General features: G+C 39.9%; 1 protein-coding gene across 1 annotated transcript in view; it reads right to left on the minus strand.

Annotated features, from left to right (window-relative positions):
* Positions 1–751: 751 nt before the first annotated feature.
* Positions 752–18,813, minus strand: part of plxna1b (plexin A1b) — a 172,264-nt gene continuing 154,202 nt past the window's right edge. The window contains exons 23-32 of the mRNA XM_066662771.1: positions 17,197–17,263; positions 11,635–11,781; positions 10,579–10,738; positions 10,283–10,386; positions 9,853–9,949; positions 7,986–8,176; positions 7,051–7,220; positions 6,485–6,697; positions 5,971–6,121; positions 752–5,163 (exon numbers count right to left, since the gene is read on the minus strand). Coding sequence (XP_066518868.1) covers positions 5,068–5,163; positions 5,971–6,121; positions 6,485–6,697; positions 7,051–7,220; positions 7,986–8,176; positions 9,853–9,949; positions 10,283–10,386; positions 10,579–10,738; positions 11,635–11,781; positions 17,197–17,263 — 1,396 coding nt within the window. The 3' untranslated portion in view covers positions 752–5,067. The remainder of the gene's footprint in view (positions 5,164–5,970; positions 6,122–6,484; positions 6,698–7,050; positions 7,221–7,985; positions 8,177–9,852; positions 9,950–10,282; positions 10,387–10,578; positions 10,739–11,634; positions 11,782–17,196; positions 17,264–18,813) is intronic.

Here is an 18,813-nt window from a genome sequence, read left to right on the forward strand (position 1 = left end):
AAGAACATTATTTCACCTTCTGGTGTTAGTCGAACCATTTCAGAAGGTGACGCTACTACACTCTCTGTTGAAACTTCAGACATATTTTACATAGTGATGTTCCATTCACTAAATTTGGAACCATTCGATGCGTTTCCTAACTGGTTTGCAAACCAAAACAATTTTTAGAAAGTTTCATATAAATAAATAATAGGAAATAAATCAGGAACATGCTCCGTTTGTGTGTGTTTCTGGGGCTATATTTGGCTCTGCATTAGCACTATTCAGAAGCTCTGCAGGACAACTCTGAACTCTTTTCACACACGTATTTACACACGTATTATAATTCACAGAGAGAAGAGGACTGCTGAATTTGTCTTATTTCACAAGTGTTTGTCTTTGCCTGAAATATTGTAAAGGGAAGAGGTGGGGAGTTATGGTGTGTGTTTATAAACTCCATATAGCTGTGCACAGCCTCAAACTTAAACGTGCCTTACTCGAACCTGTTACCTGTTTGTTAAATAAATAAGTAATTCTTAAAATCAACAAAATGTTCTTGGTCTTGGGTGATAGATCATCTAGTATGATTTTTTTAATAAAATGAACAAGAAAAACATTGATGCTGGTGTTATATGTTATGAACAAAATGTTGTGCTCCTTTTTTCATTTCTGTATTTATTAGTCATGCCCTCCATATTTTCTGTACAACACAATCACAACAAAAACCACATGTAAACAAAGACATTGATATGAAGCACCAAAGCTTCTCCAGACCTTCCAATAACAAGGGTATGAGTATATGGCTGATGTCAGTCTGGCAAAATTAGGCTTGCCTAGTTTTCTTTTTTTCTTGTTACTATGGCGCACTCCATTTTGAAATGCACAAATTTACTACCACAAAAAGTAAATTTAAATGTGTTCAATGACAAAATTCAAGGTGCTTGAATGAAGACAAATTACACAGAAACGTATTTAGCAAAAGACTGTTTAATCTCTCATTGATGTGTGTTTATTTACAAGTAGTAAATCTGCAAAATAGGAAACAACAGAATATTTACACAATGAATGCTTACCAGCCAACTTGTGACAGTTTCTTCAAGTCTGAAATTCTTAAAAATGCGTGTGGTAGATCATAGTATTAAAAGTTGATATTTTTCTTCCTGCGATTCATTTTACTAGTGCTTTGTTTGAGCTTATGCCATTTTGGGGCGGTTTGAAGAGGACAGCTTACTGCTTCGGGGAAAGTTAGAGAAGCTGAGACAGAGGGTGAGTGGTTGAGATTTGAGAGCTTTGAGATGTGAGGAGTGCCGATGTTGGAGCTGGAGAAGCAGGATGGCGTCAGGATGAAGGCAGAGTGGTGTGTTGTGGAGCAGAGATGAGCTGTGATGGACAGAAAGGTCTGTGGTGGGAGGAACTGAAGCTGAGGGTGTGTTGTAGAATAAAGAGGCAAGGGAGGAGAGAGACAGAATGGGCACAGGAAGAAGTAAAGAGGGGGTGGCCATGATCAGCAACACATTCCAGAAAAAGCTTTCAACTCCACTTTCTCTGTCTCTCTAGCTGAACACTCACCACCATTAACATCCTACTTTTAATACACTTCAGCACAAAAACAACTAAAACACTTCAATCGATCTCTACATAGGAGTAAAATAAAGTGGATATAAACATAAAATGGTCCCAAAGCCTGTGTTACCTGCCTCTTATTCAGTCTGCATGGTTTGTAAACAAGCTTGCAATTACTTAGAGCTGCACAATATAATCACTCCTGACTAAGGACAGCTATGGTATGTAAATAAACCATGATCCTCAAATCAGTCCCAATTCTTCTGAATAATATAATTATTATTATTATTACAAGTTGAATTCTTGCATTGTTTAAAAAAATAATAATAAATAAATAAATATATAAAAAAAGAATTTGAGAATACCAGTTGCTCTTTAAAATGTTTTAAAATTTCCAGAGAAACAACCCAAAAATTACTAGTGGGAAAAAATGCTCTCTCCACCTTTTGGAAAAGTAACCTTTGAAGATACGACATTTTCCCTGGCCACACTGAAATTCATGTAATTCTAAAGGACTTTTTGGTCAAAATAATTCAGGCTGATCTTTAACCATGGCACATTATTGACGTTTTTAAAATGTCATGTATTGAACATCACTGTCATACAAAAACCTTTTTTGTTAACGCATCTGACAATGGCACCTGCCCTTTACACATTTTATAATAAATAGAACAGTGCTTACTGTCAGGTATCAGATTCTTAAATCTTAAAATACAGAAGCCAAAGAACATTTCTCCTCTGCTCTAAAGAATTATTGTGAGAGAAAACTTAAATAGCAAAACAATACACTGCAATACAAAAGCGATCTTGCTAACGTGTGAATATTGTGCAGCTCTATTCTACATGGACCAGGCCTGAGGCAGCGTCCACACAGAAGCTAAGGGGAGATCCTGAGATGTTTCAAATGCATCTTCACACTTCCTCAGCCCAGCCGCGCTACACTCAGCCAAACCAGCCTCGGCTCAGAGTCTGAATCTGAATGTGCCGTGCCCGAGTGAGGCTGAGCCATGTACCGCTGCGGAGACTAATGTAAAATTCATTTGATTACATAACTCTGATAGCTCATCAGCCGGCGGTTAGCGGAAACTGCTTCAAGCCTCCTTGCACATAGCTAATCTATTTCCATTAAGCCAGATCCAGTGGCAGGGCAAAGATACTAGCCAATCCAAACCCCACACACACACTCACACACACCCAGCCTACTGCTTGGCCACATTTGTGAGGTAAGCGGTTTTCTCTAACTCACTCTGTCTCTCTCCACACGTTCACCTTGGTTAAAAATGGATGAATGTGTCAGAACTAGTGGACGTTTGCCGGCTAACCACTGCTGACAGCTCACTCACACAGGGGCTGGGCTTGATAGGCTTTAGGCTGGAAGTAACCCTGTTTGAACCTGTGTTTTAATAATGATTTGGTCCAAAAATAGCTTTTTTCCCCCAAAAAAACGTCTACAGAAACCTAGAGATGGTCAAAGAAATTAAATGAGACCTTAGTTCATCTTTTGGAAACAGAATAGGAAAAGAAACAATTAACAACCACATTTTATATATATATGCATATATATGTATAAGCAATAGGTGGGTGGGCGGTGTAAAGCAATAAAGCAGCATTTCACTCTCCCATGATGAATATTCCATCACAAAAGCCGATGGACCCCCCATAGGCGTCTTTTCAGGAGGTGGAGGCACACTAGCAGAAGCTGGGGGTGGAAAATTTGGATCCACATTTTTTTTTCTTTTTCCTGTACCTCAGACAGCACCACCCACATGGAGAGAATGATGAGCAAAAAACACAAGTCGTTCAGGTACAAATGGTAAATTCACTTTCGGATGTAGAAGAAAACTTTGCATTAGAAAATAATAATAATAAAAAAAAGAAACACCAAATTAAATCCACCACAGATCACAGTTTGGTTTCTTTAGGCAAGCAAATTAAAGCAAAAAATAAAGAGGAAAAAAAAAGAGAATAACTTCTAAGATAGCCTCTCATCACAGAGCGTCTCTCATATGAGATCATTTGTAAAAAAGAAAGCAGGCTGAATCAAACACACACACACACACACACTGGAGGCGGAAGGCCAGAGGGTAACAGGATTACTTAGCCCTGTCTCTTTAATGAGCTGAGGCTAAAGCTCCTTTCTCCTAGTCTCTATACTCCTCTTCGTCCTTCCCTCGCACTCCTTCTCTCTCGCTGTCTCTCGCTCTCTGATCTGAGTTTGAAGCAGTAATGAATTAGAAGCTTCAAACCTTTCTCTCCTTCCCTTAAGAAACTCTGAAAAAGGGATTGCAGTAAATCTACTCCTTTTTCTCCAGATGCATTGGCACAAAGAGGAAGCAAAACCCATGGAAGAGAAAAAGAGTGAGAGAGAGAAATAGAGAGAAGCAGATGACCGTTCACTTCATAAAGAGACCACCGCATGAGTCTGAGAGCTTAAAATCTCAAACTCTGCCGTCTGAAATCGGAATAATTCTAAAATCACCTGTTCTACGTAACTACGCCAAACATTTTTTTTCAGTCATCAGGCAAGGTCATTTAAAAAAAAAAAACAGAAACCATAGCACATTCCCATGTAACAAAACGTCTCTTTTCACTAAACGACATTCAAATAAAACATGGCACAGGACAACATTTTTACTCTTATTTTCATTTCTTTTTTTTTCTCCTTCCTATGTAGATTGTTTTTCTTCTGCTTAAATATCTAATTCATCTTTGACTCTATTGTGTTCTGGTGATAAAACGGCAAAAACCTCTCCTTGGTTCATTTTGCTTGGCTGAAAATGTAGCAGTATTTATATATTTATATAATTATGTATATTTATATATATATATATATATATATATCTGAAGATTTGTCCTTTGTACTGGTTTCTGTAAACTGTGCAAATTCAGCAGTAACACGAGTGGCAAAAGAGAGCAGAGAGAGGGCAGTCCCATACATTTTTTACAGAATAAGAAACAAAAACAAAAAACAAAAACAAAACAAAAACAACAATAAACAACAAATCAACGCACAAAAGAAAACGAATGTCCTTCCTCATTCCAGGGCGTGTCGTGACAACAGTTATCACATGACCAATCACATGACCAATCACACGGCTGGAGCGCAGGCGTCCCAGAAATCTTCCTTCTTTAGACTTCAAACTCTACAAGTGTGAGCGTGTGTGTAAGTGTCTCTATGCGTGTAGAGGTCCAGCACACACTAGTACACACTTACACTCCAACAAAAACACAACTTTGTTTTTAGTTTTTTTTTTTTTTTGTTTTGTTTTTTTTTTTAAAGAAAAGAAGGAATTGCACCAACGACAACAGTCAAATGTCTCTTGTGATGTGTCAATGGTGGGCGCATCCACACACACACACACAAACACACACACACATACACACACAGACCAACAGTGTGTGCCCCTTCTCTGTAGAAGCTCCAGTGTACTGCCTCACTTTTCTGCAGTGTGTAGCTTGATGGGTTAAAGACCCCAGGAGTGTGTGTGGTCAGTTTGGGATTGTTTGGAGTGTTCGGACCCCTGATCAGCTGCTCAGAGCCATGGTGTCAATCACCTGCTCCAGCTTACTCCTCAACCTCTGCCTACGGGCCTGCTCATCACGCTCCAGTGCTGAGAGAATCTAGACAGAGAGAGAGAGAGAGAGAATTAAGGAAAAGAGGTGGAAAGAAAAGGAAGAAGAGGCAGATGTGGAAGAAGAGGGGAGAGAGAAGAATATGGAAAAAAGAGCAAGAAGAGTGAGAAAGGGAGGGTAGAGAGAGAAGAATGAAGGGTAAAGAGGGGGATACGAAAGAGCATAGAAGGAAAGAAAGCAAAAAAGATAACAGATTTTATGTGAAAACAAATGGCACATTATCTTTGTATTGAGAACTCTCTCTCTAGTAATCTGCCAGCTCCCTGTGCTTTTGATCTGTGCTCACATTTCTATTAAAGCGCAGATATGACGCTCTGTATGTGTGTGTACATGTGCTTTTACAGGATAATGACACATGATGAGGAGCAGTGCTAATGGAGCCAGCTGCAATACATTACCCAGGAAAAACACACACATACATAGGGTTGCAATAACAGAACTGTATGACTGAAGGTCATTTGGCAAGAGAGTTCAGTGAAAGGACAGCAAAATAATGCTCGCCAATATGACTGAAAAACACACTCACCACAGGAGAACAATCTAAAACACCCTCTCTGTTCAGTGAATAGCATGCGCCATCTTTATAAATGAATTAAACCTAGAGAATCACATGCAAACTCCATGTGCACAACTTCACATCCCCTGGAAAGCCAGAACAGCATTGAAAGCAGCATGCTATATTGATTCCATTCAGCAGTAACAATAAGCTAGCAGAATAATATCCAGCCCTGCTCAGGCAATGTAAGGAATCTCAGTATGATGAGAGTAGGTCAGAGTTTGTGTGCGTGCTCTTACTTCATCTTTGTACTTGGTGATGTAGGAGTAGATCTCGTGCAGGGCACTCATGCTGTTGAACTGGTTTAAGTGCAGGCGGGATTGCTCGGCTAAGTATGCACTCATGTCCTGATCACTGATTGGCTGCATTCGAGAGATATCAGAATAATACCTGAGAGAGACGGGGAGAGAGAGAGAGAGAGAGGAAGAAGAAGAAGAGTGCAATGTTAATTTAACAAATGAAATAACAATAAAGTAATGGACTGCAATCAGAATCAGGGTTAGTTTATTCATATGATGATATATGTTTTGCTGAGTGCACACACGTTTGAAAATATAACAAAACTGACCAAGCAAGACAAGTACACAGACTACTTACAAGTTAAAAGTTTATCACAAGTTAAAACCGAGCTTATTACAGTATATAACAGATATGTGCAAAAAGTGTAATGGCACAGAGTGGAGTTGTAGGTAGTGTATTTAAACACTGTGGAAAATCTATTGTAAAATCACACAAGACTTAATGGTGGCCTACCTCTCAACCCAATTCTTGTAGTTGGGGATGTCTTTAGCATAGAGCAGTTTGTTGGAGGGCGAGTCTTTACCCAGTTTATGCTCTGATGTTGAACACGAGTCCATGAAGGTCTGAGCAACTACAGACAGACACGCATCCGTAATACTGTTCTTATGGATGTCGAAGACGAACTGAGGATTCTTTATCACATTCACCCAGAACCTCAGAGGCAAACTAGACAGAGAGAGAGAGAGAGAGAGAGAGAGAGAGAGAGAGAGAGAGATCGATTTTCTGAATAATTCACTTTAAATTTCAGCTAAACATTACTAAACTTTTTATGCCAGCACTTACAAAGCCAGTAGATTTACCCTCTTCTGCTAAACATATTCCAAAAGTGAACGTGACCCACACGTTTTTTTGAAAAAGGAGTGTATTTACAAACTATGTTGCTCTAAAATAGTTGGCAATGTTATAACATTAACATCAGCTCATCAAATAATTAAGATATACATTCATTTATACATTCAATCCAAGTATGGTCTGATAACACTTCAACACAGCCACACACACACACACACACAACTAACCAGTTGCTCTTCCATGTGTGTCGGACGTCTGGGTCTGTTATCTGGTGTTTGTCTGCCTGCTCATCCAGGAAATCAAACATGTATTTGATGGCAAGGGGGAGAGCACTGCCTCTGTGGGCTGTGCTAAATATGGTCTCAAACAGGTCGTCTACAAACTTCTGCAGGGTGCCCTGTTAGACAGAGGGAGAAAATTTACTTAAGTAAACTGTTCGGTTAGACATTAGACAAAACAAAACAAACACACAGAGTAAGTAATATGCCACAAACTCAGTTCTATTGCTTTATTGATCCACACACTGACCTTTATTGAACTATCATTGGTATAAAAAATAAATAAATAAATAAATGACCTATGTTGCAAGAAGCTTTGTTTACAGTTATCCATTATACAGTGGCCCCAAAGGGCCAAAATGATTCGGGGAAATGTGGCTGATGAGTGTTTAAAGCTGAGATATCTCAATAAGAGAACTCTATGGTGTCAGGAGATCGGAGTACAGATGAGATAAAAAGAGACCTGGCTTTTCCCAAACAGCTCGATAAGCAAAGGTCACCAGTCTAATTAAGATACAGTGGTGCGTGTCAGACTGGACCTGCTGCTAAATGTTAATCAGGGACTAGCCTTTCACACACAAAGGTCAACACCAACTGGCCATGGAGATCAGCTACACAAATCACGTAGGAAATGTAGGGTTAAGACAGAAACATGGGCAAGCGCACACGCAACATTCAAATGTCTGCAATCGCTTGTCATATTTTTTTGTACTATAGGTTAAAAGGTAATAAAATAACTTAGCATTACTTATATTAAAACTTCCTGCAAAGTAATTTGTCCATGTTTTAAACATAAGGCATTTTATGTCTGCTATGAATCTATGATATAATTGAAAACAGTGGTTCCAGGATGGTTTGTTTGTACGTGTGTGAAAGTTATCCACCTTGGTAGCGAGCAGGCGTGTCAGATAGATCTCTGACACCATCTTGCTGCCACGGTCTCCCTCCCTCTGGTCAGAGTGGTCATGGTTTTTGACCAGATGCCAGAGCTTTGTTCCACTCTCCAGGTCTGGAGTGATCATGGGCGTCCGAGAGCGTAGACTATCTGGACTACTGGCAGTCCTCAACATACTCTCTGTGAGGGAGGGAGTGGATAGAGGGAGAAAGATGGTATTATTTTTATATACCTTATAACAAGTAATGTTCACTGCACAGTCATACTAACAAAGCTATTTTGAACAGAGGAACAAACAAAACCAGAGAGAGAGAGAGATAGAGAGAGAAAGAGAGACAGAACTAGAGAGAGAGTTCAAATGTGACACAAAGCTTTTCAGTGATGGAGAGAATTCACCTCATATAAAAAGGCTACACTCTTGACTGCCACTAATATGACACACCATTCTTTCGTATTCTCACTCTATCAGAGTTTCTGGATTTAATGTCTGTCATTGACAGTTTGACAGTCTGAACTGCTCCACCAGCCAATCAAAGCACACTGCTGTAGCAAAGTGGAGGAGGACCTTCTCCAGATTAGGTTCAGTATATCATCACGGTTGGCAAAAACCCCTGTATTTCCAAAATGGTAGCTTTACAGGAGAAAGAAAATCCTTAAGGTTTGATGGAAGTTGATGTAAAAAGACTTTTTTTTCCCCCATGTAATTTTGAAGCGTTTCTACTGGCCCATACAGAGAAAGAAACAATTTAGAGTAATAGAAAGAAAGAAAAGCAGATATTAATAAGGATGAAGAGAAAATGACACTGACACGAGAGAGAGAGGTGAATCAGACCTTCTGAAGGTAAAAGTATTTTACAAAGATACAGTTATGGCTGAAAGTGTAGGCACCCCTGAAAACTTTCCAGAAAATTTCTCCCAGGAAATTATTGTAATTACACCTGTTTTGTTATACACATTTTTATTTCCTTTGTGTGTAATGGAACAATGCAAAAAAACAGAGGAAATAAAAGCCTAAATTCATATAATTTCTCGCAAATCTCCAAAAATGGGCTGGACAAATTTATTGGCACCTTTTTCAAATTTGTGGCTAAATAACTTTGTATTAAGTATGTGATGCTTGTTTAAACTCACCTGTGGCAAGTGACAGGTGTGCGCAACATAATTAAGAAGTTTACAACCCATGGCACTGTAGCTAATCTCCCTGGACGTGGACGGAAAAGAAAACTGAAAGGTTGCAACGCAGTACAGTCCGGATTGTGGATAAGCACCCCCAAGCAAGTTCCAAAGAAATTTAAGATATCCTGCAGGATCTGGGTGCATCAGTGTCAGCACAGAAATGGACCCAGAAATGGATGGAAACAAAGAGCTTGAGAGTTCTGAAGTGGCCAGCAATGAGTCTGGATCTAAATCCCATTGAACACCTGTCAAGAGATCTTAAAATTGCTGTTGGGAGAAGGCACCCTTCAAAGATGAGAGACTGGGAGAAGTTAGCAAAATTTGAGAGGTCCAAATTTCTAGCTGAGAGGTGTAAGAAGCTTGCTAATGGTTATAGGAAGCGATTGATTTCAGTTATTTTTTCCCAAGGGTGTGCAACAAAATATTAAGTTGGATTTTTATTTTTGCGTGAAATTTTGGCGCTTTTTTGTGTTGTTCCAATACACACAAAGGAAACATGTGTAAAACAAAACATATGTAATTGCATTCATTTTCTGGGAGAAATTTTCTAAAAAAAGAAAATTAATTCAATAAAAAAAAAAATGCCATGACTGTATACTGGGCATCACTAGAGTATGAAGCTAATATAAACAGCTGTGATGATGCTGTGGTAACATAGAACAGAAAGCAACAGGCTATACCGTATCTGCTGAGGGATTTAGTAAACGTGGAGGAATTGGAGATGTTGTAGGCAGAGTTTTGCTTAGGGACGAGAGCAATCACCGATCCGTCTGTAACCTGAAACGTGAGAGAGAGAGAGAGAGAGAGAGAGAGAGAGAGAGAGAGAGAGAAAGAATATCAAAACCGAGCATCTCCTGGAACCCTTCTTCAAAGCCTTATCAGGCATTGCTAACACGTCTGGGTGCTGGGTAAAAGCTGTGGTTGTTATGGTAACATGTTGAGGTGTTGCTATGGTTACCTGGCAGTGTGCTAGGGTGTTGAGGTGTTGCTATGGTAACCTGCCCATGTGGGAGTTTTTTTTTTTTTTTTTCAGACCTTGGCTATGGTTAGCCAATGCTCTACGTGGGTGTGAAGATGATGCTATTGTACAGAAATGCTAATGTGGTTTACCTGGTAGTGTGCGAGTGTATTGAGCCTTTTCCAGTCATTGTCGATCTTAGTGGTGACATCCTCATCCTGAAGGATAATTCTGGCCATTCGGCCCTGGCGCCATTCTGCACAGAAAGGGTCAGAGTTCAGAACTAGTCATAACAGCAACTGACAGCCATTTACTTTCCTGTGGGTCAAGCACTACATAGTTCCGTGTTATATTACACTATTGATTCTGTGGTCTATTTTTCATGCTTATGCCTTTAAATGGCTCTGAAATGAAAGACCCTCGGCCCTAGCTTCTCTTTCTCTCTTACCCAGATCCATGTCTCCAGCCTTTGGTCTCTGAGAGTATGGGCTGCCCTTATACACAGCGTCCAGCAGCTTCTCCTTCACCTGAGTGATGGTGTCACAGTTCAAGCATTTGACCGTCACCTCCGGCGCATTCTCGTTCTCCGGGTTCACACAGTGCAATGTCTGTACACAGAGCAGAGCGGAGCAATCAGAATCTCGCTTCTAATTAACAGCCAACAATGACATGGATGGACTGAAGTGCTGCGAATATGACTAAGCCACTTTGATTCACACTATGGAATTAACACTCTCATTAATCACATTCAAATGTCGTCCTCCAGCACAAATAAGACAAAACAAGGCATAACTACTGTTATCTAGCAACTAACAGCATCAAGCGTATAATTAGAGTAATGGTAATTAGGGCTACATAACTCCGAATACAGATTATTTCGTAGTTACCTTGTTAGATGTTGCATTAAAATTCCTTATGATAAAAAGGCATGGATGAACCATTGATTTGACATGGAAAGCAGTCTCTAGGTGTCACTAGTTAATGTATACCACTCTGTATATTAGTGTCATTTGTATTGGTTGTATAATCAATATTCATGCTTAATCCACAAATGGTGTTGACCTAAGGAGGATGGGCTCCGCATGTGTTATGGTACATCTCTAGGTTTCTTTATATTCTGAGGGAGTTCTTCCTTGTCCCAAGCAATGCTCATTTACATAGCTTTCTGTAAATAACAATAACAATTATAACTGAAATGAAATTCACTGAACAAAACCTGTTCAGTCCAACAGTAAATCATTCCTCATGTATCCCTACATAACACAATGCATTTTTAAAATAATGGAGGGAAATATTTAGCAGTACGAGCCAATCCCTATTCTAACATTCTGTCCATGTGAAGCAGCCATACTCAGTCTCAGTGCAGTAACTGTGAAACCACAGCCGAGCTGTAATGATAAATCAAAGGCCACAGTGGGGTGTCCGTGGTGTGGGAATAGTTAAAGATGTGGCTCTTGCTGTGTTAGAAGATGGTGCTCTGGGCTCACACTGAGAAGCTACTGACCAGAGTCTTGTAGTCGATCTGCTGTCTGATGAGTTTGTCTTCACTCAGAGAGTAGCGTGCCTCTCCTGTGATGGCATCTATCGGCCCTTTCTCCATCTGCTGCTTCATCGCGCAGTACAACATGAACAGAGGCTCCCCGGCACACTCCTGTACACACACAAACAGCACTGTCATGACACTAGAACTTTAGACTTCGATTGTAATATCAAATTTAACCCTCTATAATTTGATGACATGATTTTTTTTATGGAAAAAATATTACAGCCTATTTTTTGAAAGATTGGTGGTCCCTGATAATGTATCAGTCATAAAACCCACACACACACACCACAAGCCTCAGTGTTACTTTGTTGCCTCAGGGCAACAGTGAGCAACAGTTGTACTAAAACACAAAGGATTTCTATAATATATTTAATAATAATATTTTATATTATATATATATATATATATATATATATATATATATATATATATATATATATATATATATATTTTTTATTTTTTTTTAAACAAAGTTATTTGAAAGAGAATTCATAACATGCATCATATTTCTTATCAAGCAGAGGAACAAATAAAGCGTTGCTATTACTATATTTATTATTATTTTATGTATATATTATTATATGTATATAGTATTATATATACACTTGAGTAATGTTGTGAAAGTACACTTTTCACTTTGTATTCATAAAGTCCATGAGTAGTTCACCTTCAAATAAATTGTTACTGAATTGTTTAACATGTTGTAAGACCGAAAAAACAACAACAACAACATTGAACTTTAGACACTGTGCAGCACAAACATGAGGAAGAAGAGCGGGAAAATTAGAAAGGGAGATGAGATCACACAGCAGGTGTTCAGGAAGACAGGCCTCTGATGTTTCTGAGGTGTATTTCATACTGACACACAGTTTATTTTCCATTCAGATCTGAGGCATTTATATTTCTCTCTCTCTCTCTCTGCTTAAGCACCGGTCTCAATGGCTCTGGAGCTCAGCTGAGGGCCATCACAGCCTCTCAGCTCTTAAACTGTTTTCCCATCATAAGAGCAGGAGGTGTATTAAACTCCAATCAGTCCGCAGTGCACACGCACACACACATGCGCGCGCACACACAGTGCAGGGAAAGGTGGGAGAAAAAGGGAGTGATTTCTGCTGCTTCAGTGTTTCTGCTCTTCCTTCACAGCCCACTGGAGAGCAAGGGAGTGAGAGTGAGTGAGTCTCACTGACGGGTAGTGTTCTCCAGACTCTTTGTTCTGCAAAGCATTAACGATTTGTGCAGAAACACTCGTTCTTGAAGTGGCCCATTTCCTCTGCGCCAAACTGAGGGCAAGTGCTTTATCCCAGGTTTGAGATAAAGGCACCAAGATATGTGCATGGGAAGAGGTCCTCCAGGACTTAAGAGTAATTCCCGCAGTCAGGGAAAACAAAAACAGTGCGGAAGCAGAATAAGCTCTGCCGCTCCCCTGAGTCTTCTTTCTTCACAAAAGCAGCCGAGAGCGAGTCGGAACGAGCCGCAAGTGTGTGTGTGTGTGTGTGTGTGAAAGAGGTTGGGGGGGGGGGGGGGATTGATGGAGGGGTTAATAGAAGGCTAATGACTGTGGAAGAAAGTGCCGGAGAAGCACTTCAGAGCATGAAATGTGTCAAACAGGCAATGAGATGAACGCTAGGTCCGCCTCCCTCCCTCTCTCTCTCTCTCTTGTCCCATTTCTTCCCATGCAGCACCTCTTCTTGCTCAACTCCTTCCTCTACCCCCACATTACCTCTGGCCTTTCACATCCTTTTCACCCCGTTTACTCAATTTCCTTCTTGTAAAGTTGTTTTTCCTCTGTAAAGAGAAACCTTTCAACCACTAAGAGAGCATTTAGTCATTAAAGGAGACAGACCTACTCCTGATGGTGTGTGTACTGTCAGCTGAATTATTCAATTATATGTATTATATATTCAGTTATATATTAATTCATTTATTCATTCTTTGTCTGTAACTGCTTATCCAGTTCAGGGTCTGGGGAGAACACAACAAACACCACACAGACAGTCACCCGAATCAGGACATGAATTCACAGCCCCAGGATCCTGGAGCTGTGCGACTGCCACACTACCTGCTGCGCCACCGTGCCATTCTTCCATAATTATTCAAATATACAGGTGCTGGTCAGAAAATTTGAATATTATGAAAAAGATTATTTATCTCAGAAATTCCATTCAAAATTTGAAACTTGTATATTATACTCATTCATTACACACAGACTGATATATCTCAAGTGTTTATTTCTTTTAATTTGATGATTATAACTGACAACTAATGAAAACCCCAAATTCAGTATCTCAGAAAATTAGAATATTACTTAAGACCAATACAAAAAAAAAAGGTTTTTAGAAACGATGGCCTACTGAAAAGTATGAACATGAAAAGTATGAGCATGTACCGCACTCAATACTTAGTTGGGGCTCTTTTTGCCTGAATTACTGCAGCAATGCGGTGTGGCATGGAGTCGATCAGTCTGTGGCACTGCTCAGGTGTTATGAGAGCCCAAGTTGATCTGATAGTGGCCTTCAGGTCTTCTGCATTGTTGGGTCTGGCATATTGCATCTTCCTCTTCACAGTAAATCTATGGGGTTAAGGTCAGGTGAGTTTGTTGGCCAATTAAGAACAGGGATACCATGGTCCTTAAACCAGGTACTGGTAGCTTTGGCACTGTGTGCAGGTGCCAAGTCCTGTTGGAAAATGAAATCTGCATCTTCATAAAGTCGGTCACAGCAGCAGGAAGCATGTGCTCTAAAACTTCCTGGTAGATGGCTCCGTTGATCTTGGACCTCAGAAAACACAGTGGACCAACACCAGCAGATGACATGGCACCCAAAACCATCACTGACTGTGGAAAATTTACACTGGACCTCATGCAATGTGGATTCTGTGCCTCTCCTCTCTTCCTCCAGACTCTGGGGACTTCATTTCCAAAGGAAATGCAAAATTTACTTTCATCAGAGAACATAACTTTGGGCCACTCATCAGCAGTCCAGTCCTTTTTGGAAGTGAGATGCTTCTGACGCTGTCTCTTGTTCGTGTGGCTTGACACAAGGAATGTGACGCTGAAACCCAAGTCTTGCATACGTCTGTGCGTGGTGGTTCTTGAAGCACTGACTCCAGCTGCAGTCCAGTCTTTGTGAATCTCCCCCACATTTTTGAATGGGTTTTGTTTCACAATCCTCTCCAGGGTGGGGTTATCCCTATTGCTTGTACACTTTTTTTCTACCACATCTTTTCCTTCCCTTCGCCTCTCTATTAATGTGCTTGGACACAGAGCTCCGTGAACAGCCTCTTTAGCAATGACCTTTTATGTCATGCCCTGCTTGTGTAAATTTTCAATGGTCATCTTTTGGATAACTGTCAAGTCAGCAGTCTTCCCCATGATTGTTTAGCCTACAGAACTAGACTGAGAGACCATTTAAAGGCCTTTACAGGTGTTTTGAGTTAATTAGCTGATTAGAGTGTGGCACCAATATTCAATAGTCTTCAATATTGAACCTTTCCACAATATTCTAATTTTCTGAGATACTGAATTTGGGGTTTTCATTAGTTGTCAGTTACAATCATCAAATTAAAATAAATAAACACTTGAAATATATCAGTCAGTGTGTAATGAATGAGTATAATATACAAGTTTCACATTTTGAATGGAATTACTATAAACATTTTCATGATATTCTAATTTTATGACCAGCACTTTTATATAAATCATTTTTAAAGTAATATTTCATTAAATCAGGGAACATTGGTCCAGGCTAAAAGCGAGAAATCATATAACTGAAGCAGGGCATCTTGATTTGACAGCCTGAACTGCATAATTAACTGACTACAGCACAACAATCAAATATGTCTTTCCTTTCAAGTTTATTGCACCTACATTCTTTCCTTTTTCTGTAAAAAGAACTCAGTTTGGAGGTAGACCCACTTGACAGAATGTATATTGGTAGCAGAAATATTCAATTAGCAATACTGTAACATACTTTGTCTTTATTCCCGTCCTTTCATGTCCTATTCACCTTGGTTCTCTCATTTTTCTCTCGCAAAGATATTTATCACTTTAGAGAGAAATCACTGAAGCATTTTTAGAGGGTTTGGTGAAAAGGAGACCCACCTGCACTTGACAGAGTGTGTATTGGCAGACAGATTTTCTGCAATGAATTAAAAACAGTTTAACAAGAATCTGTCTCTAATTCGACCCTTTTATGTTCATTGCAACAAAATGCTCTCATTGCCTCTCGCCATTCTGATAGAGGAACCACTGAACCACTTTAGAGCATCTTGGCATAAGGGGTGAGAGAGTGTGTATTGGCAGCCAAATTATCTACAATTAATTAACTATAATTTAACAAATGTATCACCATCTCCGACTTTCCTGTCCTTATCACATTCATTTTCTCTTTCCCTCTCACAAAGTCGTTTCTCACTGGAGACAGAAACAACACTCTTACAAAGCATCCTGTCATTAGGAGAGACCTACACTTGATAGTGTACTTGTCGCAGGCTAAATTACCCACAATTAATTAACAATAATTGACTCAATTAGGGTAATAACTAATCAGCCAGTCAGTATTGGTTTTTTAGAATTATACTGAAGCTCAAGTTATTCTTATTATTACAGCATCTACAGAAAACATGATCACGTCCCCAGACACATTCTGCCTCTTGTGGCCCTTGCTGGCATCCGTACCCCTCTGGGCCTCTCCCCCACCAACCCCCACCATATGTCCCTGCCTCGTTAGGCTCGTTAGCACTGGGGCTAATTAAACAGACAGCTGTTAACGAGCACCAACAGACAGGAGAAAGACACAAACACTCTCTGATAGCCAGACACACCGTCTGGGTCAGGCTGCTGTCTTTCTGATCACATATAGAATTGTGCACTTTTTTTTTTTTTTTTTTTATCAAACCACTAAATTGACTATTTAGCAGATTCCGGTTGGAAATGCTTACTCATGCTTTGTGCTAATGTGAATTTCATAGAAGAGCAAAAAAACTGCAAACATACAGCACATCCTAAACCCTAACGCCACACACAAAAAAGCCCAAGATCAGAGTTAAGTGTGTTCAGTGGAATGCAGCTCCAGCACAAACTAATATCCACATGCTTCAGCATCTCTCGATCAGGCACTTCTTTTGATTCCCATAACCATCTGGCTGGTAATTTACTTCAAGAAACACACATTTTTGCCTTGTTCCGCAGTCAGAGGCATTAAGAAGGCTATATATAGAGTTCTGGCTGGATGCGTATATGAGGGCTGATGGTTGAGAGACTGATAGTTGAGAGACTGAGAAAGTGATGCTGCCAGGGACATATGGTAGACTGCGCACTGTTACTGAACTCAATCTCCCATAAGCCTTTGCACAGCACTCAAGGTCAGCAGAGAATACCAAAACACCAGGGACCTCAAGCTGTTACGTTCACACACACACTCACACAACCAAAAGTGTTCACACAGCCAGAATATGCACACAAACACGTAAAGAATTGTGTACAATCCAAACAGACACACACTGAACTCATACACTGCTCACCTTCAGAAACTTGTAGAGGAGGAACGTGAACCAGTTTGTCAGCATTTTCTCAGCCACAGACTCTGTCCTACAGAAGAGAAGAAGAGTAATGTCATACGTTTGCATGCACACAGTGCAGAAACTGCTACAACTCTTCAGGTCGAGTGGCAGAGATCTATGTGAAGCTTCAGAGAAAGTGAGCCAAGGAGAAAGAAAGACTAGAGAGAACCATTCTACAAGAGCAGCGCCTTGTCAAGGAAAAGAAGAATGGATGATTGCGTGTGTTCCAATTTATTTCAACTTTTGACACCCCCCCCCCCCCCCCCACTCAAGTCTGCTTTAGAAAGGTGGAGGGCTAGGATAGTTAAACAGAGTTGTTCTTGGCCAAACTTCACAAAAGAAACAGAGTATGCACGTCTACGTACACTTGGAGTACGAGCAGAACTGGACTTGTAGGTAACCACCAAAATTATGGATTGATCCATTTTTATACTGTACTCATGTTGCACAACTTGTGTTACTAGAGCTTTTAATAAAATGTCCATTCCCACAATATGCTAACAGTTTCACAATGCAATATCATTCCACTTGTGAGCATGCATTATACAATTAAATAAACATTCCCCTTATATAATTATAAAGAAATCAATGTGGAATTTCTCTGAACAGTTTCTCTTTGCCTTGATGTAGTTTTACATCAGACTCAGCTTCATGGGGAGCCATCTGAGATGCATTTGTAACAGGTTTGTAAGAGCTTCACCTACACTGATGCTGACAGGGTAGTGAAACATAAAGACGAGTGATTCATTTATGTCTTAAAAATAAATGGCAATTATTTAAAGATTGCTAAGAATTTATTTACAGTATATGCTCCTGTGACTTTGTAAGTTACAGTTCTTGACTAAACAGTCATTCTGAGCAGCTTTGCCTAAAAGCACTGTAGTGAAGTCCAATGTCTCTATCAGTGTCTACTAACCTAACGGTAATCCAATCCTAACCAACACTCACTCAATGCTTAATGAGCAATAACCAGGCAAAGCAGCAGGTACAAAAATTAAACATTAATATTACAGAACCAACTCCTGCCTTTTTTTTACATTCACCAAGGCATACCACCAATCTTTATTAACAAATGCACCAACTAGATTCATTCAGTAAGTTCTCTAGCTGAGCAGAAACATGCTGTATAAAATAACCCTCACAAAAGTCCCTCGGAATGAAGCTAATTAACAGGCAGGGTAATTAGCGGACGTTATTAGCGCTAATCTGCTAACGAAGGGGGAGAGGAGGAGAGGAAGAAGAGTGTGGGGTGAAAACTGTTTGTTTTCTCCTTCTCTCCATTTAATTATTCACTCGCTCACCCACAGACAGATGAAACGGAGAGAGGAATGGTGGAGAGAGAAAAATGAGGCAGCGCTATCTTTAAATGAATGAGAGAAGTGCATGAGCCAGGAAAAAAGAAAGAGAAAGAGAGAAGAGCCAAAAAAGTGAAGTGCTTCATCAGGGAATGAGGGATAGCACTTGCTAGAGTTCTAGACACCAGAGAACAAGCTCCAGGCCAAATCTTACAGAAATGTACACACCATCTCACCTTTACATTCTGCCCACTGTGTCGGATACACGTATATACAGCTCTAC

This window comes from Hoplias malabaricus, chromosome 3 (genome assembly GCF_029633855.1).
Source record: "Hoplias malabaricus isolate fHopMal1 chromosome 3, fHopMal1.hap1, whole genome shotgun sequence".
NCBI lineage: Eukaryota > Metazoa > Chordata > Actinopteri > Characiformes > Erythrinidae > Hoplias > Hoplias malabaricus.